At 37.7% G+C, this 27,387-nt stretch overlaps 1 protein-coding gene across 4 annotated transcripts in view; it reads left to right on the plus strand.

Annotated features, from left to right (window-relative positions):
- Positions 1–27,387, plus strand: part of PDE1C (phosphodiesterase 1C) — a 476,007-nt gene that overhangs the window by 99,683 nt on the left and 348,937 nt on the right. For all 4 annotated transcript variants that reach the window (XM_027102260.1, XM_027102256.1, XM_027102255.1 and 1 more), the window contains exon 3: positions 24,961–25,132. In XM_027102260.1, the coding sequence (XP_026958061.1) occupies positions 24,961–25,132 (172 nt within the window). The remainder of the gene's footprint in view (positions 1–24,960; positions 25,133–27,387) is intronic.

The following is a 27,387-nucleotide window of genomic DNA, read 5'->3' on the forward strand; positions in this document are numbered from 1 at the left end:
ACAAAAAGGAAGATTTTTAAGAGAACCTATAGAACTTCCAGAAATGTGAAAGTTAACATTAACAATAAACAAACAAACAAACAGACAAATAAACCCAAACACAGTTTATCCACCTGTGTTGGGTAGGACTAAAAAGGGAAATAATGAACTGGAAGATATATCTGAGGAAATTATCCAGAATGCAGCACAGGCAAACATGAAAGAATGGTTAAGCAATATGGAAGATAGAAAGAGAAGGTCCAACATACATCAAATAGGGATTCTAGAATGAAAGACCAGGGGGAATATGGGAAAACTAGTAACTGAAAATCTAGTAGCTGAGAGTCCTGCAGAGTTGACTAGTGATATGAATCGTCAGATTGAAGAATCATACCTAGTTTCAAGCCCGGAAATAAAAATTAACCCATTGCTAGACACATAATAATGAAACTGTAGAACATAAGCAATGAGAAAAAACTAAAAACAATTGGAGGGAAGAAAGATTACCTACTGTGTCTGAAACTGTAAGTTTAGTTCTTCTATATTAAAAGAACCTTGATTTTTTAGTGGGGTCTATGTCCCCATCCCTCCAAATAGAGTGCATTTCTCAGGTTCTCTTGAAGCTAGGTATGATGATGTAACTAAGTTCTGGTCAATGAAATGTAAGCAGAACTGTTGGGGCAGATTTCTGGAAACTTTCTTGAGGGTCTTGTGCTCCCTTTTTTCCTTTTCTTATTTATCCCTTCTCCACCCTGCTGCCTGGAACACAAATGTGATACTGAAAGCTCTAGCTGCCACCTTGGACCACAGGGATAATGGTCACACCAAGGGTTGGTAGTGTGGTAATATGAAGACTTTGTGGAACAGAGCTGCTATACCAGCCATGAAATGCTTACCTCTAGATTTTAGAGAGCTTAACATAAACTTCTATCTTGTTTGATATTTTGGAATTTTGAGTCTCTGTTACAAAGACATGTAGAATCCTAACTAATGCATCTACCAAGAGTAATAATTAGACTGACTACATACTTCTTAATAGCATGTTTAGAAGTCAGAAGACAAATTGAATATTTGTGAAATGATGAGGGAAAAGAACTGCCAACCTGGAATACTATACTGAGAGAAATATCATTCAGGAGTGAGGCCAAAATAAAGACGTTTTTCAGGCAAAGAAATTCCAAGAGAATTTATTATATGTATACCCTTGCACAGAGAATTACTAAATGCTATATCTCAGGAAGAAGACAACTGAACCCAGAAATAAGAATAAATTATGTTTAACAATTAGTTAAAAAGAATATTGGGATGTTTTTAGTTTTTTAAAAAACAGCTTTATTGAGATATAATTCATATACCATAAGGTTTCCCTGTTAAAAGTGTACAATTCAATAGCTTTTAATGTATTTGTGGAGTTGTGCAACCATCACCATAATCTAATTTTAGAAAACTTTTGTCATTCCGAAAAGAAATCTTGCGCCCAATAGCAGTCACTTTTCATTGAGACTCATACTCCTAGTCCTAGTATATCACAAATCTACTCTGTGTTTCTATATATTTGTCTATTCTGGCCATTGTATATATTATAAAAGGAGTCATATAATATATGGTCTTTTGTGATTGGCTTTTTTGACTTAGCATAGTGTGTTCAAGGTTCATCCATGTCGTAGCATGTATCAGAATATCATTCCTTTAAATTGCTGAATGATGTTCCATAGTATGGATGTTCCACATTTTATTTTTCTTTTCATTTGAGTTGATTCCACTGTGAATAATGTTGCTATGAATATTTGTGTTCAAGTTTTTGTGTGGATGTATGTTTTCATTCAGCCTGGATGTATACCTAGGAGTGGAATTGTTAGATCATAAGGTAACACTAAGTTCAACATTTTGAGAAACTGCCCAGATCTTTTTCAAAGTGGCTAGACAATTTTATATTCCTATCAGCAATATATGAGGGTTCTAGTTTCTCTAAATCCTCCCTTACACTTGGTATGGTTATTCTTTAAAATTTTAAACCTAGTAGGTGTGAAGTTGTATCATATTGTGGCTTTGATTTCCATTTACCTAATTACTAATAACATTAAGCATCTTTCCATATGCTCTTTGGCCATTTGTATATCTTCTTTGGAGAGCTAGTTAGTTTTTAAGACAAAAGGCAGCATTCCATTCTCTGATTTTCTAGTTGAAGGAAGTACAATAAAATGAAAAACGGTCATCACAAGGAAGCTGCCAATTATTTATGAATAAAAAGTGGAAGAAAACAGAGACCTCAAAAGCATCTGTTCCCACACTGTACTCATCATCTCTATACGAGTTCCTACTCCGGTGTTTCCTAACTGAATCGGTGCCATTTTATTCACTAGGCAACACCAACCACAAACCTAGAAATCATATGTGCATCCCTCTTCTCCCTCACCAGTCACCAGATTATACTGGATCCATCTCCTGAATTCTGTTTCCTTCAGATCCTTTCACTCCATTCTCACTGCACAGCTTTATTTTAGCCCCTTGTCATCTCCTACCTAATAGATTTCACCGAGCCTCCATTTTCCTCTGTGAAGTCTGTTCTCTTCCCTGCCAGAACACTCTTCCTAAAGATAAAGCTGACCGTGTCATTCCTCTCCTTACAAGCCTTCAGATGTCTGCTTCTGGGAAGATGGAGTAGACACATTTTTCCCTATCACTCTTGTTAAGTACAACTGAAAACTCTGGTCATTGTATATAAGACAAGCAAAAAACAAAAACAAACAAACAAACAAAAGACTCTGAAAGATGAAGAGAAGAAGCCAGACCAGCTAGAGATAATTGGGACCTGGGGAATGAAACAGTGGTGAATTCTCTGGATTTTCTTTTTGCCTTATACATCCCATTCTTGGAGATGGAGAAGCCAGAATCCTGGAAATGCCAACAGATCAGACAACAAAAGGCCCAGCAAAACCGTGCTCTCTGTATCCAAAGGACCAGGGAAGGGACAGTCTAGCAAGACAGAAAACGTTTAGACAATAACTAGACACTCCACTCCAACCAAATACCACAGAAAAACTGGGGTCCCATCCTCACCCATGCCAACAATGGCTGGGTAGGGAAACTGAATGTCTAGCCTCACATGACTATGAGGTGCCCTAAGACCCCCACTGTGGTGGCCTTGGAGAAGGCCAAGTAGGGAGCTGGCTGGTAATGAGGTCTCTTTCCCACCATGGTATCAGTGGAGCACATGTGGGGAACATGGAGTTCCACTTCCAATTGGTAATGAGGCATCCTTCTTCTTCCCTGTTGAGGTGACATCACAGGAGGACTAGTGGAGAATCAGGACTCCATAACTGCCAAGTGGTACAGAGGCCAGACTCATCAGATGTCACTAGAGGTCACCTGGGGAGCTGAAATGCTCACCCTTTTCCAGCAGTAACAAATTTGCCGCCCCTCCTTAGGTGTCAAAGAAACTAGAATAGTCAAAATAATTTTGAAAAAGAATAAGTTGCAAAGAATCAGTGTATTTGATTTTAAAACAATGTATAAATAAGGACTAGGTGGTACTGGTGGAAGGATAGATCCATAGATCAATGGAACACAATAGAGAAGCCAGAAATACATCCATACAAATATGCCCAATTGATTTTTGACAAAAGTGTAAAAGTAATTCAATGGAGATAATATAGTTAAATGTTGTTGGAGTATTTGATCATTCATAGGCAAAAATTCAAACCTCAACCTATGTTTCAAAACTTATACAAAAATGGACTTCAATGTAAAATGTAATACTGATACGATGAAACTTAGAAAAACAAAACAGGAGAAAATCTTTGGAATATAGGGCTAGGAAAGAAAGACGTTATTGAAAACATGATCTATAACAGGAAAAAAATGGGTAAGTTGGACTTCATCAAGATAAAACCTTTCTTCTACAAAATACTCTGTTAAGAGGTTGAAAAGACAAGCTACAGTCAGGGAGAAAATATTTGCAAGTAATGCTGCTATCCAAGAAAGTTCTGGTATCTATAATTCTCAAAACTCAAAAGTAAAAAAGTAAACAATCCATTTAGAGTATGGCCAAAAGATATGAAGAGACATTTTACCAAAGAAGGTGTACAGGTGGCAAATAAGCACTTGAAAAGGTGTTCAACATCAGTAGCCATTAGGGAAATGCATAAAACCACAGTGAGATACCTCTATATACCTATCAGAATGACTAAAGTACGGAGAAAACCATGGTTGGAAAGGATACATGCACCCTGATGTTAATTGCAGCGCTGTTTACAATAGCCAAGACATGGAAGCAAACCTGAATTTCCATCGACAGATGAATGGATAAAGGAAATGTGGTACATATATATGCTATGGAATATTACTCAGCCATTAAAAAATGAAATAATGCCATTTGCAGCAACAGGGGTGGACCTGGAGATTATCATACTGAGTGAAGTAAGTCAGAGCAGGACAAATGTCATATGATATCACTTATATGCGGAATCTAAAAAAAAAATGATACAAATTAACTTATTTACAAAACAGAAACACAGACTTAGGGAACGAATTTATGGTTACTGGGGGAAAGGGTTGGGGGGGACAGATTAGTTTGGGATTGATAGGTACACACGACTATATTTAAAACAGATAACCAGCAAGGACCTACTGTACAGCACAGGGAACTTGGCTCAATATTCTGTAATAACCTAAATGGGAAAAGAATTTGAAAAAGAATGGATACTTGTATAGATATAACTGAATCACTTTGCTGTACATCTGTGACTAATGCATCATTATTAATCAACTATACTGCAATATAAAATAAAAATTAGAAAAAACAAATACACTAAACATATGTAATTTATTACATGTCAGTTATATTTCAGTAAAGCTATTTAAAAAGTCTTAAGAGAAAGAAAAAAGAATGGCTAAAATAAAAAAATAATGATCACATCAAATCCTGGTGAGGATACAGAGAAACCACATCATTCGTACATTGCTGGTGGTACAGCCACTCTGAAAAAGTTTGGCTGTTACTTAAAACACTGACATGCAACTACCATATGACCCAGCAATTGCACTCCTTGGAATTTATCCCAGAGAAATGAAGTCTTACATTCACACAAAAATCTGTATGTGAGATCTCACACCTATTAGATACAGGGGTTGGTGAGGATGTGGAGAAGTTAGAACCTCTGTTCACTGTTGGTGGGGATGTAGGATGGTGTAGCCAGTGGAAAACAGTTTGATGGCACCTCAAAAAATTAAAAATAGAATTACCATACAATCCTGCAATTTCACTTCTGGATATATACCCCAAAGAATTGAAAACAAAGACTTGAAAAGATATTTGTACTCTCTTCTTCATAGCAGCATTATTCACAGCAGCCAAGAGGTAGAAGCAACCCAATTGTCCGTTGATGGATGAATGAATAAACAAAATATGGTAAGTACATACAATGGAATATTATTTATTCATTCATGAAAGCAAAGGAAATTCTGACATGTTGCAACATGAATGAACCTTGAGGACTTTATGTTAAATGAAACTAGCCGGTCACAAAAAGACAAACGCTATATGATTCTAGTTGTATGAGGTATCTAGAGTAGTCAGATACATAGAGACAGAAAGTAGGATCACGGATGCAGGGGACTTAGAGGAGGGGAGAATATTGTTTAATGGGTACACAGCTTCAATTCTGCAAGATGAAAAGAGTTCTGGAGATGGTTGGTGGTGACGGTTGTACAACCGTGTGGATGTACTTCATGCCACTAAACTGAATACTTAAAAATGGTTAAGATGGTAAATTTTATGTTATGTGTATTTTAACCACAATTTTAAAAACCCTATACATGAATATTTATAAAAGCTTTATTCATAATAACCTCAAATTGGAAACAACTCAGATGTATTTATCCAGTGAATGGTTAAACAGACTGTGGTACGTTTCTACCATGGAATGCTACTCAGCAATTAAAAGAACAAACTACTGGTACGTGCAACAACCTGGATGAATCTCCAGAGAATGATGCTGAGTGAAAAAGCCAACCCCAAAAGGTTATAAATTCCATGTATATAGCATTCTTGAAATGACAAAAATATAGAAACGGAGAACAGATTAGTGGTTGCCGGGGGTTAAAGAGGGAGTGAGGTGGGAGGGATGTGGGTGTGGCTGTAACTGGGCAACGTGAGGGATCCTGGTGGTGATGGCAGTGTTCTGCATCTGTGTCAACACCCTAGTTGTGATGTTGTACTATAGTGTTACAAAATGTTACCATCACGGGAAACTGGGTAAGGGTACAAGGGATCTTTGTATTACCTGTTACAAAGTTCTTGGCATATGACGAAATGCCCTTCAAAATCTGGCCCCAGATGACCTCTTCTGTCACGCTAATTCATCATTTAAGCCCCAGAAACGTGAAAGTACTTGCCTGTCCATGCTGCTTCACTCCTCCGTGCCTTTGCACGTGTGTTTCCCTCTGCTGATCACCAAGCCAACCCATTCATCTCTCAAAGCTCTGGTCAGAGGGCACCTTTTCTATAAAGCCTGGTCTGACCCCCAGGACAAAATTATCACTCCCTCATTTGTTTGACATCTATATATTTTTACACAGTTATATTACTACTTGCTTCATACTGTATTATAAGTAGCTCTTTATTGACTGTTTCCCTACTAGATTTTGAGTTATTTGAAGGCAGAAACTATGCCTTGCCAGTCAGTATATATAAATGTTCAATAAATGTTTGTTTAGTTGGACTGAAAGCAGAGTGAATGGGAATGTTCCAGATCTGTAACAATTCCAGACAAGGGGAGGAATCCCACTCATTGACTGGACAGCTCTTAGGGATCCATACTCAGTTACCTAACTAGAAAGAAGTCAGATGCATTTTAACTTACAGGACTCCCATGATTTACCAGTCACAACATCCTGTGATGCCTTCTTTTCAACAACTATTTATGGAGCACCTGTTGTGTGCCAAGTACTGTGTGTACTCCCCTCCTTGGACAGGCAGGTAGGCCAAGGTGGTGCAGTGGTTCCTGCCATCATGTGCATTAGGCCCTGGCTAAGTCTTGGATTGAAGCACAGGGTGGACACCTATAGTCCTGTAGGCTGTGAAATATGTGACTCCAAGGACATCATCCTACAAACTAAGCTATGAACAACTTCCTCTGCAACTGTACAGTCCTGGAGGCTCTGCTGAAATTCTCATGTTTGCAGGTGCAGTTCTTGAAACTTGTGAAAGAATTGCCTCGGTTCCAAGTCTGTGGATTTTAGCTTTAGGGAAGCTAGGTTCCCTAATATAGGGCAAGATAGGAAGGGAGGTCAAGATGTGAAGCCAGTTGGATGAGAAACTGAAGAAAACTCATGCATGATACAATTAAAACACGTAGAAGAAAAGACTGACAAGAGATTCATTCATGTTTTTAATATTGGGTTACAGCCTCAGAAGCAGATATCTTAGAAGCAGATAAAAAAAAGTTAACCTTGAAGGACATTTTGGGTGCAGGAGTATGGAAATGAGTAAATCACAGTCCTTTCCCCAAAGGAGTTTACTGCCAACAGATGATCCATTGTTCTTATTACCGGCAATGGCTAGTTTGGGCCAGAATTAGAGTTCTTCTCTGTGACTAATATATTGTCCCCAAAGCCTCTGTTTTTCTGGAACTCTTGATGCAAATCTCCAAATCTCCAAGCGATTACTTTCAAACACTTATATTTTTGATCACAGTGTACATACCATTTAAACATGTCTAGGATGAATGTGGCACATTCTTCCAAGTGCTCAGAGCACTTTCATATAGACTATATTACCGAATTCATTCCCACCAAGTTTTTATAATAAGGTTAAAAATCAATCCTGGAACTTCCCAAAGGAATACTAGGCAGATTTACAAATGAATCATCCAGCAGATGGTAAGACTTGGGTTTTTGCATGCTTTGCAGACATTAACATACTTCAAGGTAGTTATGCATTGAAAAATTTTCACAATTATGGGGGAGGTGGTATCTGAATTAGCGATAGTCTAAGTTATAGAAAACTTAAAAAATACTATCTTCTAACTCTCAAGTACCCAACTTACGGTAACCATTAACGGTGTTTGTCAAGTAGATTTCACTCTTAGTAGGTAAAGCTTCTCTTTTAATTAGTATACTAAATGAATGCTGTCAAATTTCTTGAAAACAGTCTCCCTTTAATCTTGTCTACATCATTACTCTGCTGAACAGACTCATTCTTTTGATGTGTGACGAAGAGTAATCGAGACATTTCCTCTTGGAATTGATGGTCTCACTATATAGTGATCCACTGCACCAGATGAATTTCTAAATAGACTTTGAAAATTATGTGGGAGCTGTGCCCATCAGTTGGGTAAAGACAGATGCAAGGCTTTGCTTCAAAGCAGATTGGGCACTGTTCTTACTGTTCTCTTTAGGCTTGGGTTATGCATTACTTATTGTGAAAACTAGCTGTTTGAATAGGAATGTCAGTCTTACTCTTGATTCTTTCTGCTGAATTTATCTGGCAGCCGAGGTAGACAGTGAGTGAAACCTAGAGTGACTTACATACCTTGCCTTTCAGAAAACAACAGGCTCTGTATCAATCTTTTTGCATCCCAGAATGATTAAACTAGGGTTAAATTCAAAATAAAACTCCAAACAAAATATGAAGAACTAGGGAAATGAAATACTGTCCTGAAGACTTAGGGAATAGGTAGACTTCTGAAAAATGACCTAATATAGGAGCCAAAAGAAAAAATGTAAATGCTACTTTGCATTCTCTGTAAGAAGCAAAAAGACATAGACCCTGTGAGATAGGAGCAGAAAGCTGTTAAGAAGAAAAGCAGGTTGATTTTGAGTTGAGATGCAAAAAGGAACAATGCACAGAAAGTAAATATGAAACATAGGAATTAAAATCCTCACTGAAATATAGAAATGACACTGTAAAGATTTTAATCAATGATTGGAAGACAAACTTGAGAAACAGTGTGTTAGACTATAGAGGAAAGTGATGAAGAATTGAAAACGCTGAGAAAAGATAGTAGGAGGTCAGAGAAGAAAGAACCAACACAAATAAATTAATCATAGATGTTCTGAGACTAAAGCCACACAGTTGGAACAGAAGCAGTAATCAAAGATAAAGTTGAAGGCAGCTTGCCAGAACAGAAAAAAGGTCTGAGTTTGCATATTGAAAGGGCTTGTTGTATTCCAGAAAAAAATTGAAAATCAGTAAAAGTAACCCACAATTACATATACGCCAGCAAAATTTTTGAAATACAAAGATAAAGAAAAATGTTTTTTCAAAGGGAAAAAACACTATCAGACTTGTTTCCTAATTCTCTTCTACAGCATATAAATAGCAGAAGATAATTGAGAAATTGTTCAGAGTTTAATGTAAATTCAATAAATCTGTCCCTGCATTGTTGTTCACGTGTATCTCATTAACCAACATATCATTCTTGGAAAGAATTATTCGAGGATATACTTAAGCCAACTGAAACATGAGTCAAAATAAATTCTGTAGAGCTGTTCTGTCCCATTAAATGTGGCTATTGGGCACTTGAAATGTGGCTAGTCCTAACTAAGATCTGTAAGTTTAAATACACATTGGGTTTTGAAAAAAAAAGAAAAATATAAAAATCTCATTAATAATTTTTATGTTGATTACTTATTTAAATGTAATATTTTGGATTTATTGACTTAAAGAACATAATTTATTAAAATTAATTTCATTTGCTTGTCTTTAATAAATGTAGCTACCAGAAAATTTAAAATTACACATGTGGCTTATATCTGTTCTGTTGGACAGTGCTGCTCTTGAAGATAAATTATTATGTTGAAGAACTGTTGAGCATCAAAACCAGGTAAATTTATCCTTAAGTTCAAATAGCTATTGGACATAAAGTTAGAAAACAAAATGTAATGTGAAACACAATTCTTAACAACAGAACTTCTTAATATTAAAATAACAATTTAGAAATAGAATTCAAAAATTCACATAACATCAGTGAAAGTGAATAGAGGAATAGGAAGTCTAGGAAGACTAATTTAATCATCTCATATAGGCAAGAGTCAATGGAAACTCTGTTGTTATTGATGTTGGCAGTAAGATAATATGAGAAAGAATAGAAGAATGTATATTCTTAAATTTAAAAGTAACTATCATAGTGTTCCAATTATTACAACTATATATTATTTCAAAAGGCAAAATTAAAACAAAAAAATGATAAGCAAGAATGTTTCAGGTGAGTACAAAGGAAAAGGAGATAGCTGTGGCAGTATTAAACTTGATAAAATACAGAACTCAAGAAATAAAGAGCTGAGTCATTTTCAACTGATAAAGGATATAGTCCACAATGCAGATGTGATAGGTCTATACCTTGTTTTCTACACATAGAGTGAATCTTTTCTTTAAATTCAGTGCCCATGAAATAGTTATAAAAATTACCATGTGTTGGATGACAGATGACATCAATAGATTCCCCAAATCAATATTAGATCACATAGAACATAATCTCTGACTATATTATTATAAGATCTAGAAAGTAAAAAGAAAAAATAAAGAGTTAAAGAAGGAAGGAAAAAAGGAAGGAAGAAAGAAAAAAGGAGAATGGAAGAAAGAAAGAAAGAAAGAAAGAAAAACTTAAGTTACAACAACCAAAAATACTTTAACCACTTGAAATATTTTTTCAGAAGTAGTCAACTTCTGGGTCAAAAAGGACATGAAAATTTCCATTGCAGTTTTCTTAGAAAGGATATTCAATGAGAAGTTGGCATATCAAAACTGATGACATATATCCAAAGCCATAGACACAAATGCTCTGATTTAAAAAAATAAATTATGGAAAAAAGAGGAATATAAACTTATTCAAAGTAGGAGAATGAAAATATCAATCTAAAAGCCCAAATAAGTGAATTAGAAATGAGAAAAGCAGTAGAATGTATAGATTCAAGAGCTAGCTCTGTAAGGCAATAAAAACAACTTATGGAATGGCACTGTCCAGAAAACATTCTATGATAATAGAATGTTCTATATTGGCACTGTCCAATACAGTAGCTACTAGTCACATGTGTCTGTTAAACACTTGAAGTGTGACTGGTGCAACTGAGGAAGTAAATTTTTAATTTTATTCCATTTTTATTTTAGTTTATTTTAATTTTTAATTGAAGTATAGTTGATTTACAATGTTGTGTTAGTTTCAGTGATTCATACATATCTGAATAACTTGCTGTACACTTGAAACTAACACAACATTGTAAATCAACTATACTTTAATGTATATATATGTATTCTTTTTCAGATTCTTTTCCATTATTGGTTATTACAAGATATTGAATACAATTTTATCCAGTTTTAATTGATCTAAATTTAAGTCACCACATATGATTAATGGCTACCATATTGGACAAAACAGCTCTAGAAAGTAAACAGAGAAGAAAATAAATAAGTAAAGAAATACTCAAAACTATTAATATGTAGGTGAAGATTAAAATACAAAATGCCATAGAAATCTGTGCCAACAAAATTGAATATCTCTACAAACTGGTAATTTCTAAAGGAAAATATTGACTCCAAAAGAAATAGATACTCTGAATGCAGCAATAACAAAAGAAGACATTGAAAAATTTGTGAAATGATTACTTTGCTAAAGATACTTTGGATCCTAAGAGTTTTATAGGCAACTTTATTCAAATACCAGGGAATAGGTTATTCCCATGATGATGACTACTTAAGAGATGAAACTAATGGCTTATTTTCTTTATGAATATAACATGCAAAAAGTCTTAAATAGAATTCTAGCAATTCAAATCTCTAAGTATACTACAATAACAATACAACATGACCAAATAGAACTTATTTGAGTAATGCAAGGTGGCTTCACTATTAAGAAGCATTTTATAGTATAATTCAGATGTCGTATAGACATGACTTTTAAGACCTATGCATGGTTGTCTCAAATCCCCATCCCACATCAGTTTCAATCTCTAAAATTCAATCAGCGGATTTTTCAGGAGTTTCTCTAGGTTTCTTCTCATTATCTCTGGCTCTCTTTTCCTGAATCTGTTGAATTTCCCCCTACACTTTGCATCCCACAGATGTTGATTTACTCTTTTCAGACAACAAACAAGTATGGGACACAGGCCATTCTTCATATTTTCTGAATCCTCTCCCCAATGTCACTTTCACAAAGCAACCTGTGTGTGAGATCTTTACTGTTCTAGAGAGGTGGTTACATTGCAGTTCCACACAGCATTCAGTTTAAACATGGATGTCAGACTTATATGTTCTTTGAAAGTTCTTCACTTATTTTTGCCAAGTATGGGTCCAGTAGCTATATTGCTCTGCCTTCTTTCTCTCCTCTCCTTCTTTTCCCCTCTCCTTTGTTCTTGCCCTTCTCTACATTTTGTGCATTTTGTATGAAGAATAGTTTAACTCTTTCCTTGTTGTTTCTCTTTCCCTTAATCACTCTCTGTCATAACAAGATATTTTTCCCACAAAGTTCCCTAGAGGAAACTTGATTCCATCTGGAAAATAAGTTTTTTTCCATTTTGCTACTAGTTTAACACATCAATAGGTAAGAGTGAGAGAGTGAAAGAAAGAGAGAGAGATAGAAAGATGAGAGAGAGAGAGAGAGAGAGAAGAAACAACACATGATCATCTCAGTAGATGGTAAAGCCATTACCATTAAATATTTTATTTCTTGCAACAATAACCCAAACAACTAGCTTATCAAAGGGAATTTATAATAATGCTACAACAGAAAATTTCAACTACATTTCACAAATAGAAAATGAAGTGAAGCCAGCAAAATGATAAGGTTGCTTGCTATTGGCAATATGGTTTAAAATTCTTCTGGAAGTTTTAGCAAATGCAGTAAGACATGAAACAGAAATAAGAGGCATAACTATTGGAACAGAGAATGAAAAATTATTATCGATGATATATATGCTTACCAAACTGAAACAAAGAAACAAGGAAAAATTCTTAGAAAGAGTAAGAGTTTAGTAAGGATCCAGACTATTAAGTAAATACACCAAATGAATAGCTATTTTATATTCCAGCAATAACAATTTAAAATATATAATCTAAAAATGTACTCTATTAATGAGTGACAAGCATATAAAATGCCCAGGAAAGAAACTTACTAAGAATTTTGAAAGAACATTTGAAAGAACAAAGAATTTTGAAAGAACTAAGAACGTTGAAACTTTACTGAAGGAAATTAAAGTCTGAAGTACATGGGAAGGCTTTTGGTTGGTAGGTGACAGAAACTCAACACAAACTCTCTTAAGTTCAAAAGGGGATTTGCTGGAAGGATACCGTAGTAGTTCACAGACCTGTAGAAGAGCTGTAGAAAACTCATAGATCTGGGAATATAAGGCATTAGAACCAGCACATGCCACTCTCATTCTTTTTTCTTCCTTTCCTTAGGCGACTGGCTTCATTTTCTCAGGCTCCTCCATGCATTGATTGGGACATGGTTGCTGGCACTAGCAATGTAAAGAGAAGGAAGTGACTTTCCTCTTTGGTTTCAGTATGAAAAATACCACAGGGAAGAACTGTGATTATCTGAGATTGGGTTGTATACCCACTCCTTGACTCATTACTGAGGCTAGGGCCATGGAATAATATAGCTAGAAAGCCCACCAGACTCACAAGGGATGAGTAATGGGGGAGGAGACATTCCCAAAATAAAGTGAGAGGGGCTGTTATAAGTAGGGAGGAAATGGTGCTTGGGTAAACAAATATGATAGATATTCCATACTGAAAGGACATTTTCATCTACCTGGATATGGACATGATATATTGTGAAGATGATAATGCTTATGAGAAATAAATTAATGAAACAATTAATTATACTTTTGTTAAATACCATCTCAATATGAATTCAGAAGGGAGATTTCTCTTTAGAAATTAAAAGAAGTGATTTTAACTAAGGTTTTCTTAGAGACTTAAACAAGTAAGAAAAGCTGAAAGAAAGGGGGAGGTGTTGCACTATCAGATATTATAAAGTTATAATAAGTAAATAATATGATTCAGCTGTTTAAAAGGTTAATTTAACATGATAACTCAGAAATAAACCCTAACATATTTGAGAATTTAGAATATGTCATCACAAATCAAGTTGTATTCTTATATTTTGCTAGCCGCCCCCCTCAGTTTGTATGATATCTGAAATGGAATTAAATTTTCAAATCTCTTTGAAATTACAGGTAGCAGAATTTCTGAAAAGTTTCTAAAACCAAGACTTAGTATATTGAAAATAACAGAGCAGTACCTGTGTGACTCTTTTAAAGATATTCAAAACATTCTTGACACTTTATGTTCTGTACCATGATTATTGTTCTATTTTAGTCAGCATAAAACTCTTCATCTGGGCTTTATTAGGTTCATTCTGGACCTCTGTACCCAAGCCCCAGTTTTCCTACCCCCTGGGAATTTTAGGAGCCTTATCCTCACGAAAAGAAAGAATGCCTATGAATGCCACGTCATAGATATTTTGAGAATCATTGAAGGTTTCCAAGGTTTTTTCTTTTTTCTTTTTTTTTACCTTTCTGGAGAATTAAGTCTCTTCTTTCCTTTGTAGAACTCTAACTTCTCAGCCTTCTGCCAGCATAATGCTTCTGTATTTTTTTTTTTAATCAGGAACCCAGTTGATAAGTCACTTGTCAGATTTCAATAGGATTACCACATCACCTTGGGCTCCTCATGCCAGCTGTTTATCAGGCTGCCACCATTAGACACGCTTCAAAATGAATCTGTAGTTATTTCAGATTTAGATTCTTCTCATCTCATTTTCTTGCCTTCTTGTCTTTTCTTAACCCATTAAACTCATCTTGCATTACTCATTTCTTCCTGCAGCCTGAACCTCCTTCTTTAAAGGAAGCTGCAAACATGCAAGAGACTACACATCAAGGTTCTCTCTAGTTGCAGATGGGGTGTATCTTACTCCTTATGTAAAAGGATGTCTTTTTCATAGTAAAAAATGCAGAATATTTTGCTTGATCTACACTATGTGTGTGTTTATTTACTCATAAATAAAATACAAACAGTGTGATGTATCACCCTGAGTCCTGGATTAGGAGAATGAGAATTTGGGGTCAAAGCAATTTTGTGTTTTCTAACTCTATGATCTAGGTGGTTTGATCTCTTGGAGGCTTAATGTCCTAGTGTTCAATAGTGTTTCAATAATACTTACTTTGGAGGGTTGATGTGATGATTAAATGACGTAATGCAGACGAAGGCAACATGACAATGCCCAGCACATAGCAAATACTGAACAAATGTTGGTTCATCTGAATCTGAGCACTTGGTCTCCTGATAAGCTCAGTGATAAGGATGCTGCTACCAGAGTTTGTGACTCTGGAAAATTTATAATCAATCTGGAGTGTTCATAGAGTATACAAAAAGTTGTCTTCGTGAAGAGGAGAGAGAAGATTTATGGCAGGGACAGAGGGGGTGATAACAGCAAAGGTAAATGTAATGGGCATTTAGTGAGAGTCAGGAGCAAGTCAAAGGAGAGAGGAAAGCTGGGATGGGGAGGGGAGGGGAGTGGGCAGAAGCAGATGAGATGGAGTGGGCTGAATGGAGTTGCTCATCTCCTGCACCTGAGCCTCATTATTTTTGGTACCCTGAAGGCTTAGTTTATCTATGATTTCCCTCGTGGGGTTTTTGATATTATTAAGAGAGACCTGTGTGACTGTTTCCATATTTTTGCTTCTACTTAGTCAGAAACATTTCATGCTTTCAAAGTCAACTTAAAATAAATTAGAGCAGGGGAATTTTTTTTTTTTTTTTTGTCAGACAGACCATTCCAGTGTCCCTGGATATTGCTCTGCCCACGTTTGTGGAGAATCGGAGGAAGAGTTCTTTCCCATTCTCTCGGATTTCAAAGAGGAGAGTGCCCAAAAGGCTCACATCAAATTGAGTTGGGATGAGCCGTGTCAGGGGGCTGTGATCCTCCTAAGGCAGGAATGAGTAGCAGATGGAATTCTGGTTGTATTCTCTAGGATCCAAAGACTGTGTGGAAACTCTAAGAATTGGGTACCTTTTGAACTCAGTGTCACTCCTGTTGGCCCCCTTTTAAAGCTCTAGCTCTACTGCATTCTCTTTATTTCTGTCCCAGGCAGTCTCTGATGATGTGGAGGTGGCGTCACAGTCACGCACAGTAGACCCAGAGAGCTAGGGAATTAATACCCTATGGTGTTACCCTTATCCATGGGATGAGAGCCTGTAGATCAATGCTGTCTCTTCCATTCCTCGCGAGGATCATTCTGAGCGTCACCTACAGCTCCTCTGAAGATCTCTGACAGCAAAAATATAAGAGGTGGGAGGGAGGAGTTAGGATTATTTTGTTATTATAAGGCACTCAAACTACCTGTGAAGGGGTATGGTATTACTTGAGAGTCAACTTGGATTAGCTGTAAATGTATATTGTGAACTCTAGGGCAACAGCTAAAAAACGTTAAAAAAATAACAATAAGCAATATGCTAAGAAAGAGGAATCATGTAAGATGCTCATTTAAAACCATAAAAGGCAGAAAAACAGTGGAAGACAAAAATAAGAACAGAAAACAAAGGCAACAAAGAGAAAACACTAATAAATATGGTAGCTGTTAATCCGATTATATAAATAATCATTTAAATGTCAGTGGTCTAAATTGACCAGTGGTTTCAATGTACTGATTAAAACGTGGTTAATAACCAACCATGGTGATAGCTCAATATTGCACCTGTGTGCTGGCTGTCCCTTGTTGTGCCCTGATTCACTCTCTCTGTCCTCCACTCACTCCTGCTTCCTGAAATCACTTCCAAATAACCTACTTGCCACGAGCCCTTGTCTCAGGATCTACTTTCTAGAAGGAAACTAGGCCACGACCCTACCTTGGAAGCAATTCAGGATGGGCTAAGAAAGGCCCCTTTCTCTGGATATGGTGGTATTCTTTGTTTCACTCTTAATATGTTTCCTGTGATATATGTTTTACTTAAAATTGTTGAAACCAGTCTGTTCACCTTTTGCCTTAAAGGTTTATTTTATTTTATTTTATTTTTTTTTGCGGTACGCGGGCCTCTCACTGTTGTGGCCTCTCCCGTTGCGGAACACAGGCTCCGGACGCGCAGGCTCAGCGGCCATGGCTCACGGGCCCAGCCGCTCCGCGGCATGTGGGATCTTCCCGGACCGGGGCACGAACCCGTGTCCCCTGCATCGGCAGGTGGACTCTCAACCACTGCGCCACCAGGGAAGCCCAAAAGTTTATTTTTAAAAAAATAGTCCGTCATTACTAATTAATTTACTTAGCAAACATCTCTTCAAGGCCTGTTGAGAGCAATCATAAGTTCATACTAATAGTTCTGATTCAGATCCTAAACGACAAGATTCTTCTTCACATTCTCCTGTTGCCTACTTGTATTTTCCTTCTCCTGAAGTGAGAACTCTGGATCCCTGCACCCTCATGACAGTTGCTCATTTGCTCTTTCCTACGATATGTATGACATAGTTTAGATTACTACTTTATGATTACTACTGACTAGAAACCTGCTAATGGAAGTTCAAGGTTTCTTTGCAGTGTATATGTTTGTGTGTATGCCCTTAGAGTTGGTCTCTGAGGATGTATAGTTGGAGTACGGTATTCAAAAGATATTTAAATTAATTCTTGTTTTCCATTATGGTTATGTTACCAATTTGATGTACAGTTAGATTTGATAGTTTCTGTTTGTATTCAGTTTTAGGATTTCTTTATTCCTTGCTGATTTGATTTTCTTTTTGAATATTAAAACATTTGCATAGTTCAAAAGTAAAAACTATCTGTAAATGCGAAGTGTTTCTGTCATCTTTAGTGTATTCTGCCTACTCTCAACCCATCCCCCTGTAGATAACCATTTTCATGGTTTCTAGTCTGTTATTCTTGTTTGTCTTTTTGCAAAAATATGCTAAGACATTTCCCCTATCTTTTACTCCAGAGATAGCATAATACACTATCAAATACTAGATAGCATAATATACAACTCACGCATGTTGCTTTTTCCCCACTTAGCATACATATTGGAAATCACTCCTCATCTGTTTACAGACTTTGGGATATTAGTAGCTCATTATATATATGTAGCATAGTTAATTCAATTGACTAGTATGGTTAGGTTAATTATAGGAATTTCTCAAGGGGTGCAGCAAATATTGGTTATGGACAGCATGATGTCTTTGGTATTGCTAAAGGATAATTTAAAAAAATCATAAGAATCCAAAGTGAATATATGTTAAAGATCTTATTTAACTCATTAATTGATGAAGAAACCAGTAAGATGTTACAACTGGTTTGAAGGAGAATCCAAAGAGCAAATATACAAATCCGTCAGGAAGGCTGAGATGAATTTGCTTATTAGATATAAAACTGGCAAAATGCATCATATCTACAAGGCAATAATTAATTGCATTCCATGGGACAACTTTACATTTCTAAAACCAAAAATCATTTGCATTACTATTAGTTTTCTCCAATTTTCAGAACTGTGAAATAGCTACAAGATAATAGAAAATGGAGATAACTGAGATGGGTGAGTTAGACAGGATATTCACTAAACTTTTTTGTCCATTTCAAGTCTTTAACCATTTTTCTTAACAATGTTTGTGGAGGGGATGGGGATGAGGGGAAGGGGAAAACAGATTTATTTTTCCAAAGACTCTCTAGTCTGAACCACTCAGTAGTTACCTTGCATTTTTCTACCTCTCCAAAGTTTCTTGAGGGCAGGGATGGTGTAATAAAAGCTTCTGTATGTCTTGAAGGATTCAGCACAGAGCTCTAAAGTGCTCTGCACTGTGCTAGAGTATTGGGGCCACAATCGTAAATCCCCTTCTGTTGATGGTTGGCATGTATCAGTGGACTTATGCCCCAGTCATATCCACTATTCTTGTCTTCCCATTTTGTGCTGTGTTGTTCACGTACAGCAGACTGTTGTCAATAATTAACCTTCTGAAAGAGATTAAAACAGAAATAGCAAAATTCTCCTTATAATACTTCATGTTATGCCAGCTTCCTGGATCTCTCTCGGGTTTGTGCCTTAGGCCAGGTTATAGGTGATACAGTACTAATGAGCTGTTATAATTAGATCCTTGTGGATGGAGCCCAAGTTCTACTTAAATTACAGCTTTTATCAAGTCAGATAATGGCTGGAACACTCCAGGACAGGGCTGGGGCTTTGATATTGCCCTTCTTTAAAACATTTATTATTATTATAGTTTTTAAAAAACTATTGTTTGGGTTCAGTGAGAAGGGTAATTTATTCCCCATTTTATCCTGCCGTGAAAAATTTTCTTATCTCAGTCACGATAGAAGTGTTTGCTGAAATAGAATATTCTCATTTGAATCATGTATTCATCATCTGTGTGCTTCCTCTTCATGAATATGGAGGGGATCTTTGCTTATATTTTCTATCTTGAAATACAGCTTTTCAGAGCATGGTTCAACTGCAGGCCCACGAGCTGCTCCACCTCCAGCATTTTCTAACGGCATCACAGTCTACCTGGCTGCTTAACCAGAAACCTCAATCCATCTTGCCACTTCTCTCTTCATCGTCTACACCCAATCAGTTACCAAATCCTACTGATTCTACTTGCATATCTCCTAAATCCACCTGTTTCTCTGTCTTTATCATCACTGTGCTTTTCCAGACCCCTCATTTTCTCACGGCCAATTTGCCTTTTGGTTGATCACCCGGTTCTAGGCTCATGTACACCTCCCAACTGGAACATCCTCTGTATTGCTGGTTCCCAACAATTTTTTGAGCAAAGACCCTGCCCCGCCCCGCCCCCCCCCTTAAGTTAAAAAACAAAACAAAACAAAAACCAAATCAAAGACTATCCCATGAGACTGATGGTTCTCTGGGTTCTCAAAGGTCAAGAGAACCAGGCCATTTCCATTTTTTGAGTTTCCCAGAATATTAAAAAATGTGAGGAAATGCCAAAATAAGCTATAAAAATTGTAATGTGTTATAACTGTTTGCATTTAACAAATGAATAATTTTAACATGAGAAAACTGTGCAGTGTAGCTATGCCTTTCACAAGATAATTGGAGGATTTATTAAAATGTCAGTTCTTAGTACTTTATAGAGGATGTATCATTTGGATATGGGGAACACCTTTATGTTAATATGCTGAGCACACATATAACATTTAGGAAAGCATTTGGCTACAACCAACCAAATACCTAAGAATGTAATAAGTCAGTATTCATATGTCTCACATCTAGAAATCTGGAGATGAGGGAGACCAGGGAAGCTGTTCAACTGTGTTGTTGGGGATTCAGGTTCTTTCCACCTTTATGTTTTTCCATATGCAAGGTGTAAGCTTTTGTCATAATGCTTGTCACCTCATGGTCATGAGATGGCTGCTGTAGCTCTAACACACGCTCACCTTCCAGTAAGAAGAAAGAAAAGCAAAGGGGAAAATAAGGAAAGGCAAAGTTTAAAGGGACAAAAATGTTTTTCTCCTGTTGAGACTTTACTTTTTCATTGGGACAGAGACACCAGCCCCAGGGATTTCCACCTACATTTCATTGGCCAGAATTATAACATATGGTTAGCCGTAGCAGTAAGGGAGGCTGGGAAATTGAGTATATTGTTTTCTAGCCTCTTCGGAAGAGGAAGGCAAGTAAAAAGGGAGTTGGGAATGAATGTTGAGTGAATCCTATTTATAGCTTCTGCCACAGTCGTCTTCTTTTTTTTTTTCTTCCTTTTTATATATTTTTTTTATTGAGGTGAAATTTATGTAACTTAAAATTAACCTTAAAAATTATTTTTATTTTTTTAAAACATCTTTATTGGAGTATAATTGCTTTACATTGTTGTGTTAGATTCTGCTGTATAACAGAGTGAATCAGCTATACATATAAATATATCCCCATATCCCCTCCCTCTTGTGTCTTTCTCCCAGCCTCCCTATCCTACCCCTCCAGGTGGTCACAAAGCATCGAGCTGATCTCCCTGTGCTATGCAGCTGCTTCCCACTAGCTAGCTATTTTACATTTGGTAGTGTATATATGTAAATGCCACTCTCTCCTTTGTCCCAGCTTACCCTTCCCCCTCCCCATGTCCTCAAGTCCATTCTCTACGTCTGCATCTTTATTCCTATCCTGCCCCTAGGTTCTTCAGAACCATTTTGTTTTTTAGATTCCATATATATGTGTTAGCGTATGGTATTTGTTTTTCTCTTTCTGACTTACTTCACTCTGTATCACAGACTCTAGGTCCATCCACCTCACTACAAATAACTCAATTTTGTTTCTTTTTATGGCTGAGTAATATTCCATTGTATATATGTGCCACATCTTCTTTATCCATTCATCTGTCGATGGACACTTAGGTTGCTTCCATGTCCTGGCTATTGTAAATAGTGCTGCAATGAACATTGTGGTACATGACTCTTTGAATTATGGTTTTCTCAGGGTATATGCCCAGTAGGGGGATTGCTGGGTCGTATGGTAGTTCTATTTTTAGTTTTTTAAGGAACCTCCATACTGTTCTCCATAGTGGCTGTCTTCTTTTAAACTTGCCAGTGTATCTTTGTAGCTGCTGGTACAAGTTCTGAAGGTGTTATTGCATGTCCATCTGGGACCCCTGATGGACAGATAGCTTGGATCACATGACCCTTCTGATTCACTGACTGAGAAAATGAAAAACCTATTATGCATTCATTAGTGCTTTTACATAAATTTCTAGTTTATTAATCATATCTATATATACTTAAAAATTAGTCGTATATATAGACTTCGTTATTCCATCTACAGATACAATGGATTCACAGACCTCTTCATATAGCCTTGCTAGTCCCCACGGGTTCACTTTCACTACTCTACAGCACCCTTGTTTCCTTTCAGAAACACGGAAATGGTCATGTTACCATAACCTTGGTTAAAAATCTTTAATTCTTTTTTGCCTACAGAAGAAATTCTAAAATAATTAGCATTTTATTCAAGGCCCTCTACAACCAATCTTTGGTCTTATCTCTGGTCACTGTCCTCTCTCTCAAGCTGCTTTGTTCTGCCGCGGAGCCTTTGCACATGCTATTTGCACTGAATGCTCTTCTCTCTCTTCCCCATCTGCTGAAGATCTGTTCCTGCTTTAGACCCATATCAGACGTTACGTTTGCTGTGTGGCTTTCCCCAGGGCCCTGAGGCAGAGTGGGGGAGCTCTCCTCTGCCCCTTCTAGCACTTCTTTGTCCCTTAGTTATGGTGCATTGCCCATTTATTGTGATTGTTTATAGGCTGACTCATCCCAAGGGAACCAGTCTCATTCATCTGTCTATTTCGAGGGCCCAGAATGGAATCTGGCATATTGAGGGAATTCAAAATTTGTATATTGAATGAGCAAATGAAAGAATGAAGGGAAATAGGCAGGGAGTTTAGTGTAAGGTCTTCGCTTAGCTCAAATCTAAGAAAACAGGCTGCTGCTTTTGTCTTCCTCCTAGAACCAGACCTTTGTTAACACAAAACCAGACTTTCATTAATAGGACCAGATCTTATTAAGATATGTGTTTAGGACTTTGAAAAAGCTGTCTTGCATTTCAGGAGTTGGAGGGCTCTGTTTTCTGCTCTTAATGTGCCTTAATTTTCTATGGATTGACACAAAAGCAGTTTGGATGTGGTACACCCCCAAGGATCATTCGTGACTGTGGTCATTAAAAGAGTTGTTTTCGGAGCCATGGGTGTCCTTGGTGAAGGTTCAGGGGTCCTCATGAGGTGCTCCCTTTTGTGTGTGAAGTTCTTTTGATCTTAGCTGCAGAGACAATCTTCAGGCACAACAAACTACAGTGATTCCTTCTGTTGTGGGCTGTGGATGGTTGATCAGGGAGGCATCCCCACGAGCATACGAATATGTTCTCTACCCACCTATCACATGCATGTGCATTAGCTGGCACTGCTCCTTACCCCTCCATGCCCACCTCCTCATGCCCCATAAAGAGTCTTTGTGTGAATTAGAAAAAGGTCCTCCTTCTGCACAGATGGGATAGAAAAAGCCAACCCCCTCTGGATGGGCAGAGCTCCATGGGTGCATGACTCAGAGACCTGACAGTATATCTGAGCAAAGATAAAGGCTTTCTTTCCTCTGGGAAGAGGATAACCAGCACCGGCCAATGGTAACTGGGTAATGATAGTGGTCATACCCTCAGTCTCTACCTTAAAAATATAACTTGCTCATAGACATTTAAAATAATAACTATTTTTATTACTTATTTTTAATACTTATTTGTATTTTTATAATAACTCTTAATTTTAGAACATTTTTAGATTTACAGAAAATTTGCAAAGATAGTACAAAGAGCTCCCAAATACCCCATTCCCAGTTTCCCCAATTATTAAGCTTTTATATTATTATGGTACATTTGTCACAATTAATGAACCAGTATCGATATACATTATTATTAACTAATGTACATTATTGAAATTTCCTTAGTTTTTCCTAATGTCCTTTCTTAGTTTCAGGACCCCATCAGGATACCACATTTAGTTATCATGTCTTCTTAGGCTCCTCTAGGCTGTGACAGGTTTTCAGACTTTCCTTGTTTTTTGATTGCCTTGATGGTTTTGAGGAGTACTGGTCAGATGTTTTGCAGAGTGTCTGTCAGTTGGGATTTGTCTTTTCCCTATGACTAGACTGAGTGTTTTAATGGGTTTTATTATTTTTAGGTGTGGTAAGGCCAACAGATCAGGGGATGACTGCCATTGAAAAGATAGTTTGTTAGTATTCACAGATCCCAAAAGAGGGGGTACACGTCATACCACGGAGGCCACGCTGAGAAGCATTGGGGTTGTTGTGAGGCGGAGGGAGGGAGGAACTGTGGGCAAGAGTCTTTACTGTGGTTTCTGCAGGAAGGAATGGATTCTGCCAGGTAAGCAGGCTTAGGATTGGCTAGTTTGAATAATTTTAGTGCGCTCTGGGGCATAGGGGCTGTCCCTAGATGTCTGGTACCTGTCTGGGGTTATCGGGGCAGGTGGAGAGTGGCTCAGGATGTGAAAGCTTGGTGAGGGAGGAGTTGGGGTGTGGTTGCTGGTTTGGTTGGCTGGTATCTGAAAAGCATGCCCCTTGGAGGGGGGACTCTTCCTGAGGAATGGAGGGGAGGGAGGAAGGGGGAGGTGACAGAGGCAGGAGGCCAAGGCAAGATGACTCAAGGGTATTTTCTGGTTGTCCAAACAGGGCATGTCTGGGATACGCATGTAGGGCAGATGTTAAAGTATTAAGTTTACAGAAGATGGAAACATGCTTAGTACTCTGGGGTTATAGATTTTGGGGAGAAAGACCGTGGAGGTAAAGTGCCATTTTCATCACATCCTATCAAGGATGTAACTTATCACTGTTGATACTGACCTTGAATACCTGGCTGATCAGGCCCTATTTTGTGGCACCATATCTACTTCACGTCTGCCTTTAATGTTCATCTCATATGTTTGAAGTGTTTGTAGGGTAGGGTCTTGGTAAACATCCAGTGTAGTTTTCCTTGAATCTTGATCTTCCAGAAGAATGAACCCGCCTGTAGTGGGTTCTAGTTCTTAGACGGGGGGCCCTCTTTGGGGTGGGTGTCTCCACAGAATACAGTCTTGAAACTTGGGCCTTAGGCAAGATGAGTTCACAGGGGAGACTTGTGTCTGAATATCCTGCTGTTCTCTAAAATGGTCGTCCTTTGTATACTTCCAGTTGCTGAATAAATACTTCAGTAAATACTGACAACTCTGTCAGGAGTTGGAGTTGATTATCACTGAAATGAGACAGGATATATATTCACAGTACTTAGCTGTGAGTTAAAATGCTCAGAGTACTAACCTATTTTTGTATATAAATTTTAAAAATCCTGGTTACTCCATAAGTTGCCTGACCAAAACCTTTTGGAGCCCTCTGGTGTTGGTGGAGATCATGAAAGATATGTCAGTGTTCCTGCTCTGCTTTTGAAAATCCCGAGTTGGGCAAGGCAGGCCATGGAGTTGGTTGGTAACTCACCTGCACCCCTTTTTCCCCCTCATGCCTCAGGGTCTAAGTCGCAGAACTGTCTGTGGAACTCCCTCATCGACGGTCTCACAGGGAATGTCCAGGAGAAGCCACGGCCGACGATTGTCCATGACCCCCGGCCACCAGAGGAAATCCTAGCTGATGAATTGCCTCAGCTTGATAGCCCGGAAGCCTTGGTGAAAACGTCCTTCAGGTTTGGTGGATTGCAACTCAGTTTGTTCCTTCTTATTTGCTTGTGGAGTTATTTCAGTCCAGTTGGATGCCACGTCAGCGTGGCCGGCAAATTACCTCATTTCTCTGCACGAAGTAAATTAGAATTGATGAAGTAGTGTCGGAAGTAATGCCGCCAAACTTCTGGCTGGATTTCCTGAATGTAGTGAAGACCATATCAGTAGTTAAGTTGCTGTTGGTATTTAATTGGTATTGGCATTTAAACGCTGAGGCAAAGGATTTACTGACATTGGCAATTTGAATTGGATTAATGAGTCTTTTGCTTCAAAGGAGGATGACGCAGGGAGATAAGTGCACAGGGAAAAAGCACGTGGTGGGAATTAACTCAGCCCCGTGCCTTTAGAGTTCCTTGCTGGGGGAAGTTTTCTAGTTGTAAGAGAAGTGAGAGCTGCTGCCTCCTGAAATGAAGTGTGGATCTTCTTCTGTGGTTTCCCAGGTGGCTGTTGACTCTGTTCTTGTTCATCGTTTAGTCCTGCGTTTTCCCGCAAAGTTCTCTGGTGTTTTCTTTTTGTATTGCACTCCACTTTCATCATGAGGCGTCTCCTTACCTTCTCACCTGTATTAAATAAAAATCAGTCTGGGTATGGATGCGGTATAGAAAAGTGATTCTTTTTTCTGAATGGGTCTTTCAAACTCACTTTTGAAATACGCAGTCGTACTGGTATCAGAAATTAAGGTTTAATGATTTTGCCAGCCTGCCTTCCTCCCCTCCTTTCCCCCTGTTATTCTAATTTTACTTCTTTCATTTTTCTTTCCATTATATAAGACTTTCATACTCTCCACATGGCTAGTAGTACATGTAAGCTTCCCTTTTCTTCCCTCATAAACAAATCAGACAGGATTTGGAGTCCAGGAAATATACTTGAAAAATGTGTTCTCTTTTGCATCCAGGTGATATGTGTAATCGCCCAGTAAAAGCCATTTCATTGTGTGAAGTTTCTTAGTGTGGACTGAATTATAGATGAGTTCTGAAAAGGAGTGATGAATAGGGGTTTGGATTTCTTTATATAATGTGACTGATGCAGTGGCGGGACCAGAATTGCAAGGCAAATGCTTTTCTTATTCCTAGTAAGGGTTTACTGCATTGTGAGGTTTAAATAAAATAAAAACCACTCAAGTAGAGAGAAGTACATTCTATGAACCTGTGATTCTCTGCAAGTGACTGTGGGGGGAAGAGGGGAGGGTTAATGGGTCTCATGGTCTGTGTGTTCTCATCTGCAAGTGTCTCTGGTGGAGTCAACCCCTTCATATACTGTCTTCTGGTAATTACACCTTCCACCTCAAACCAGGTTCATCGTCTTCTTCAGTGAATAGCTAAAGAGCTGCTCCCATGAAAAGAACATCGTATTTGCTAGCCCGACTCCATTACCATCGTCCCTTCTCTTTGCATTCCCTCTGTGCTCTTTAATAGAGATAAGGTACTGATGGCCATGAACTTCTTTTGCTCTGCTAGTTGTATTATGTGCCAATGTCTTGGTTCCAGAAAGAGATTAATTTATAAGTTTGTTAAGGTCAGGATTTATTTCTGATTCCTTGTAGCACTTGGTGTGTAGTGGGAGAAACACAGTAGGTGTAAATATGCCAGTCCTATAGCAGTGGAAGCCAGAAATATATTGGCATTTGTTGTTCATTTACTGGTCTCCTTAATACAATTCTGTGCTATCCTGGAACCATCCTTTCTTCCAAAGAAGATAGTTGATTTCAACAGCAATGTTAGAGGGTAAATATTCTCTAATGCAGTTGTCCTTAATTGTGGTAGTAACATCAGTTGTGAGATTTGTTGCAGATAAATTATTATAAGCAAAATGTGGGAATAGCTTACTTATCAAGAAATAATTTAGAGCAGAATCAAGGTTGCTCTTGTAGCAGAAGACCTAAATAGACATTTCTTCAAAGAAGACATACAGATGGCCAAGAAGTACATGAAAAGCTGCTCAACATCACTAATCATTAGAGAAATGCAAATCAAAACTACAATGAGGTATCACCTCACACCAGTTAGAATGGGCATCATCAGATAATCTACACACAACAAATGCTGGAGAGGGTGTGGAGAAAAGGGAACCCTCTTGCACTGTTGCTGGGAATGTAAATTGATACAGCCGCTATGGAGAACAGTCTGGAGGTTCCTTAAAAAACTAAAAATAGAACTACCATATGACCCAGCAATCCCACTCCTGGGCATATACCCTGAGAAAACCATAATTCAAAAAGACA

Source organism: Aethalodelphis obliquidens, unplaced genomic scaffold, assembly GCF_003676395.1.
Source record: "Aethalodelphis obliquidens isolate GAN/ISIS:26980383/991018 unplaced genomic scaffold, ASM367639v1 scaffold5, whole genome shotgun sequence".
Lineage (NCBI taxonomy): Eukaryota > Metazoa > Chordata > Mammalia > Artiodactyla > Delphinidae > Aethalodelphis > Aethalodelphis obliquidens.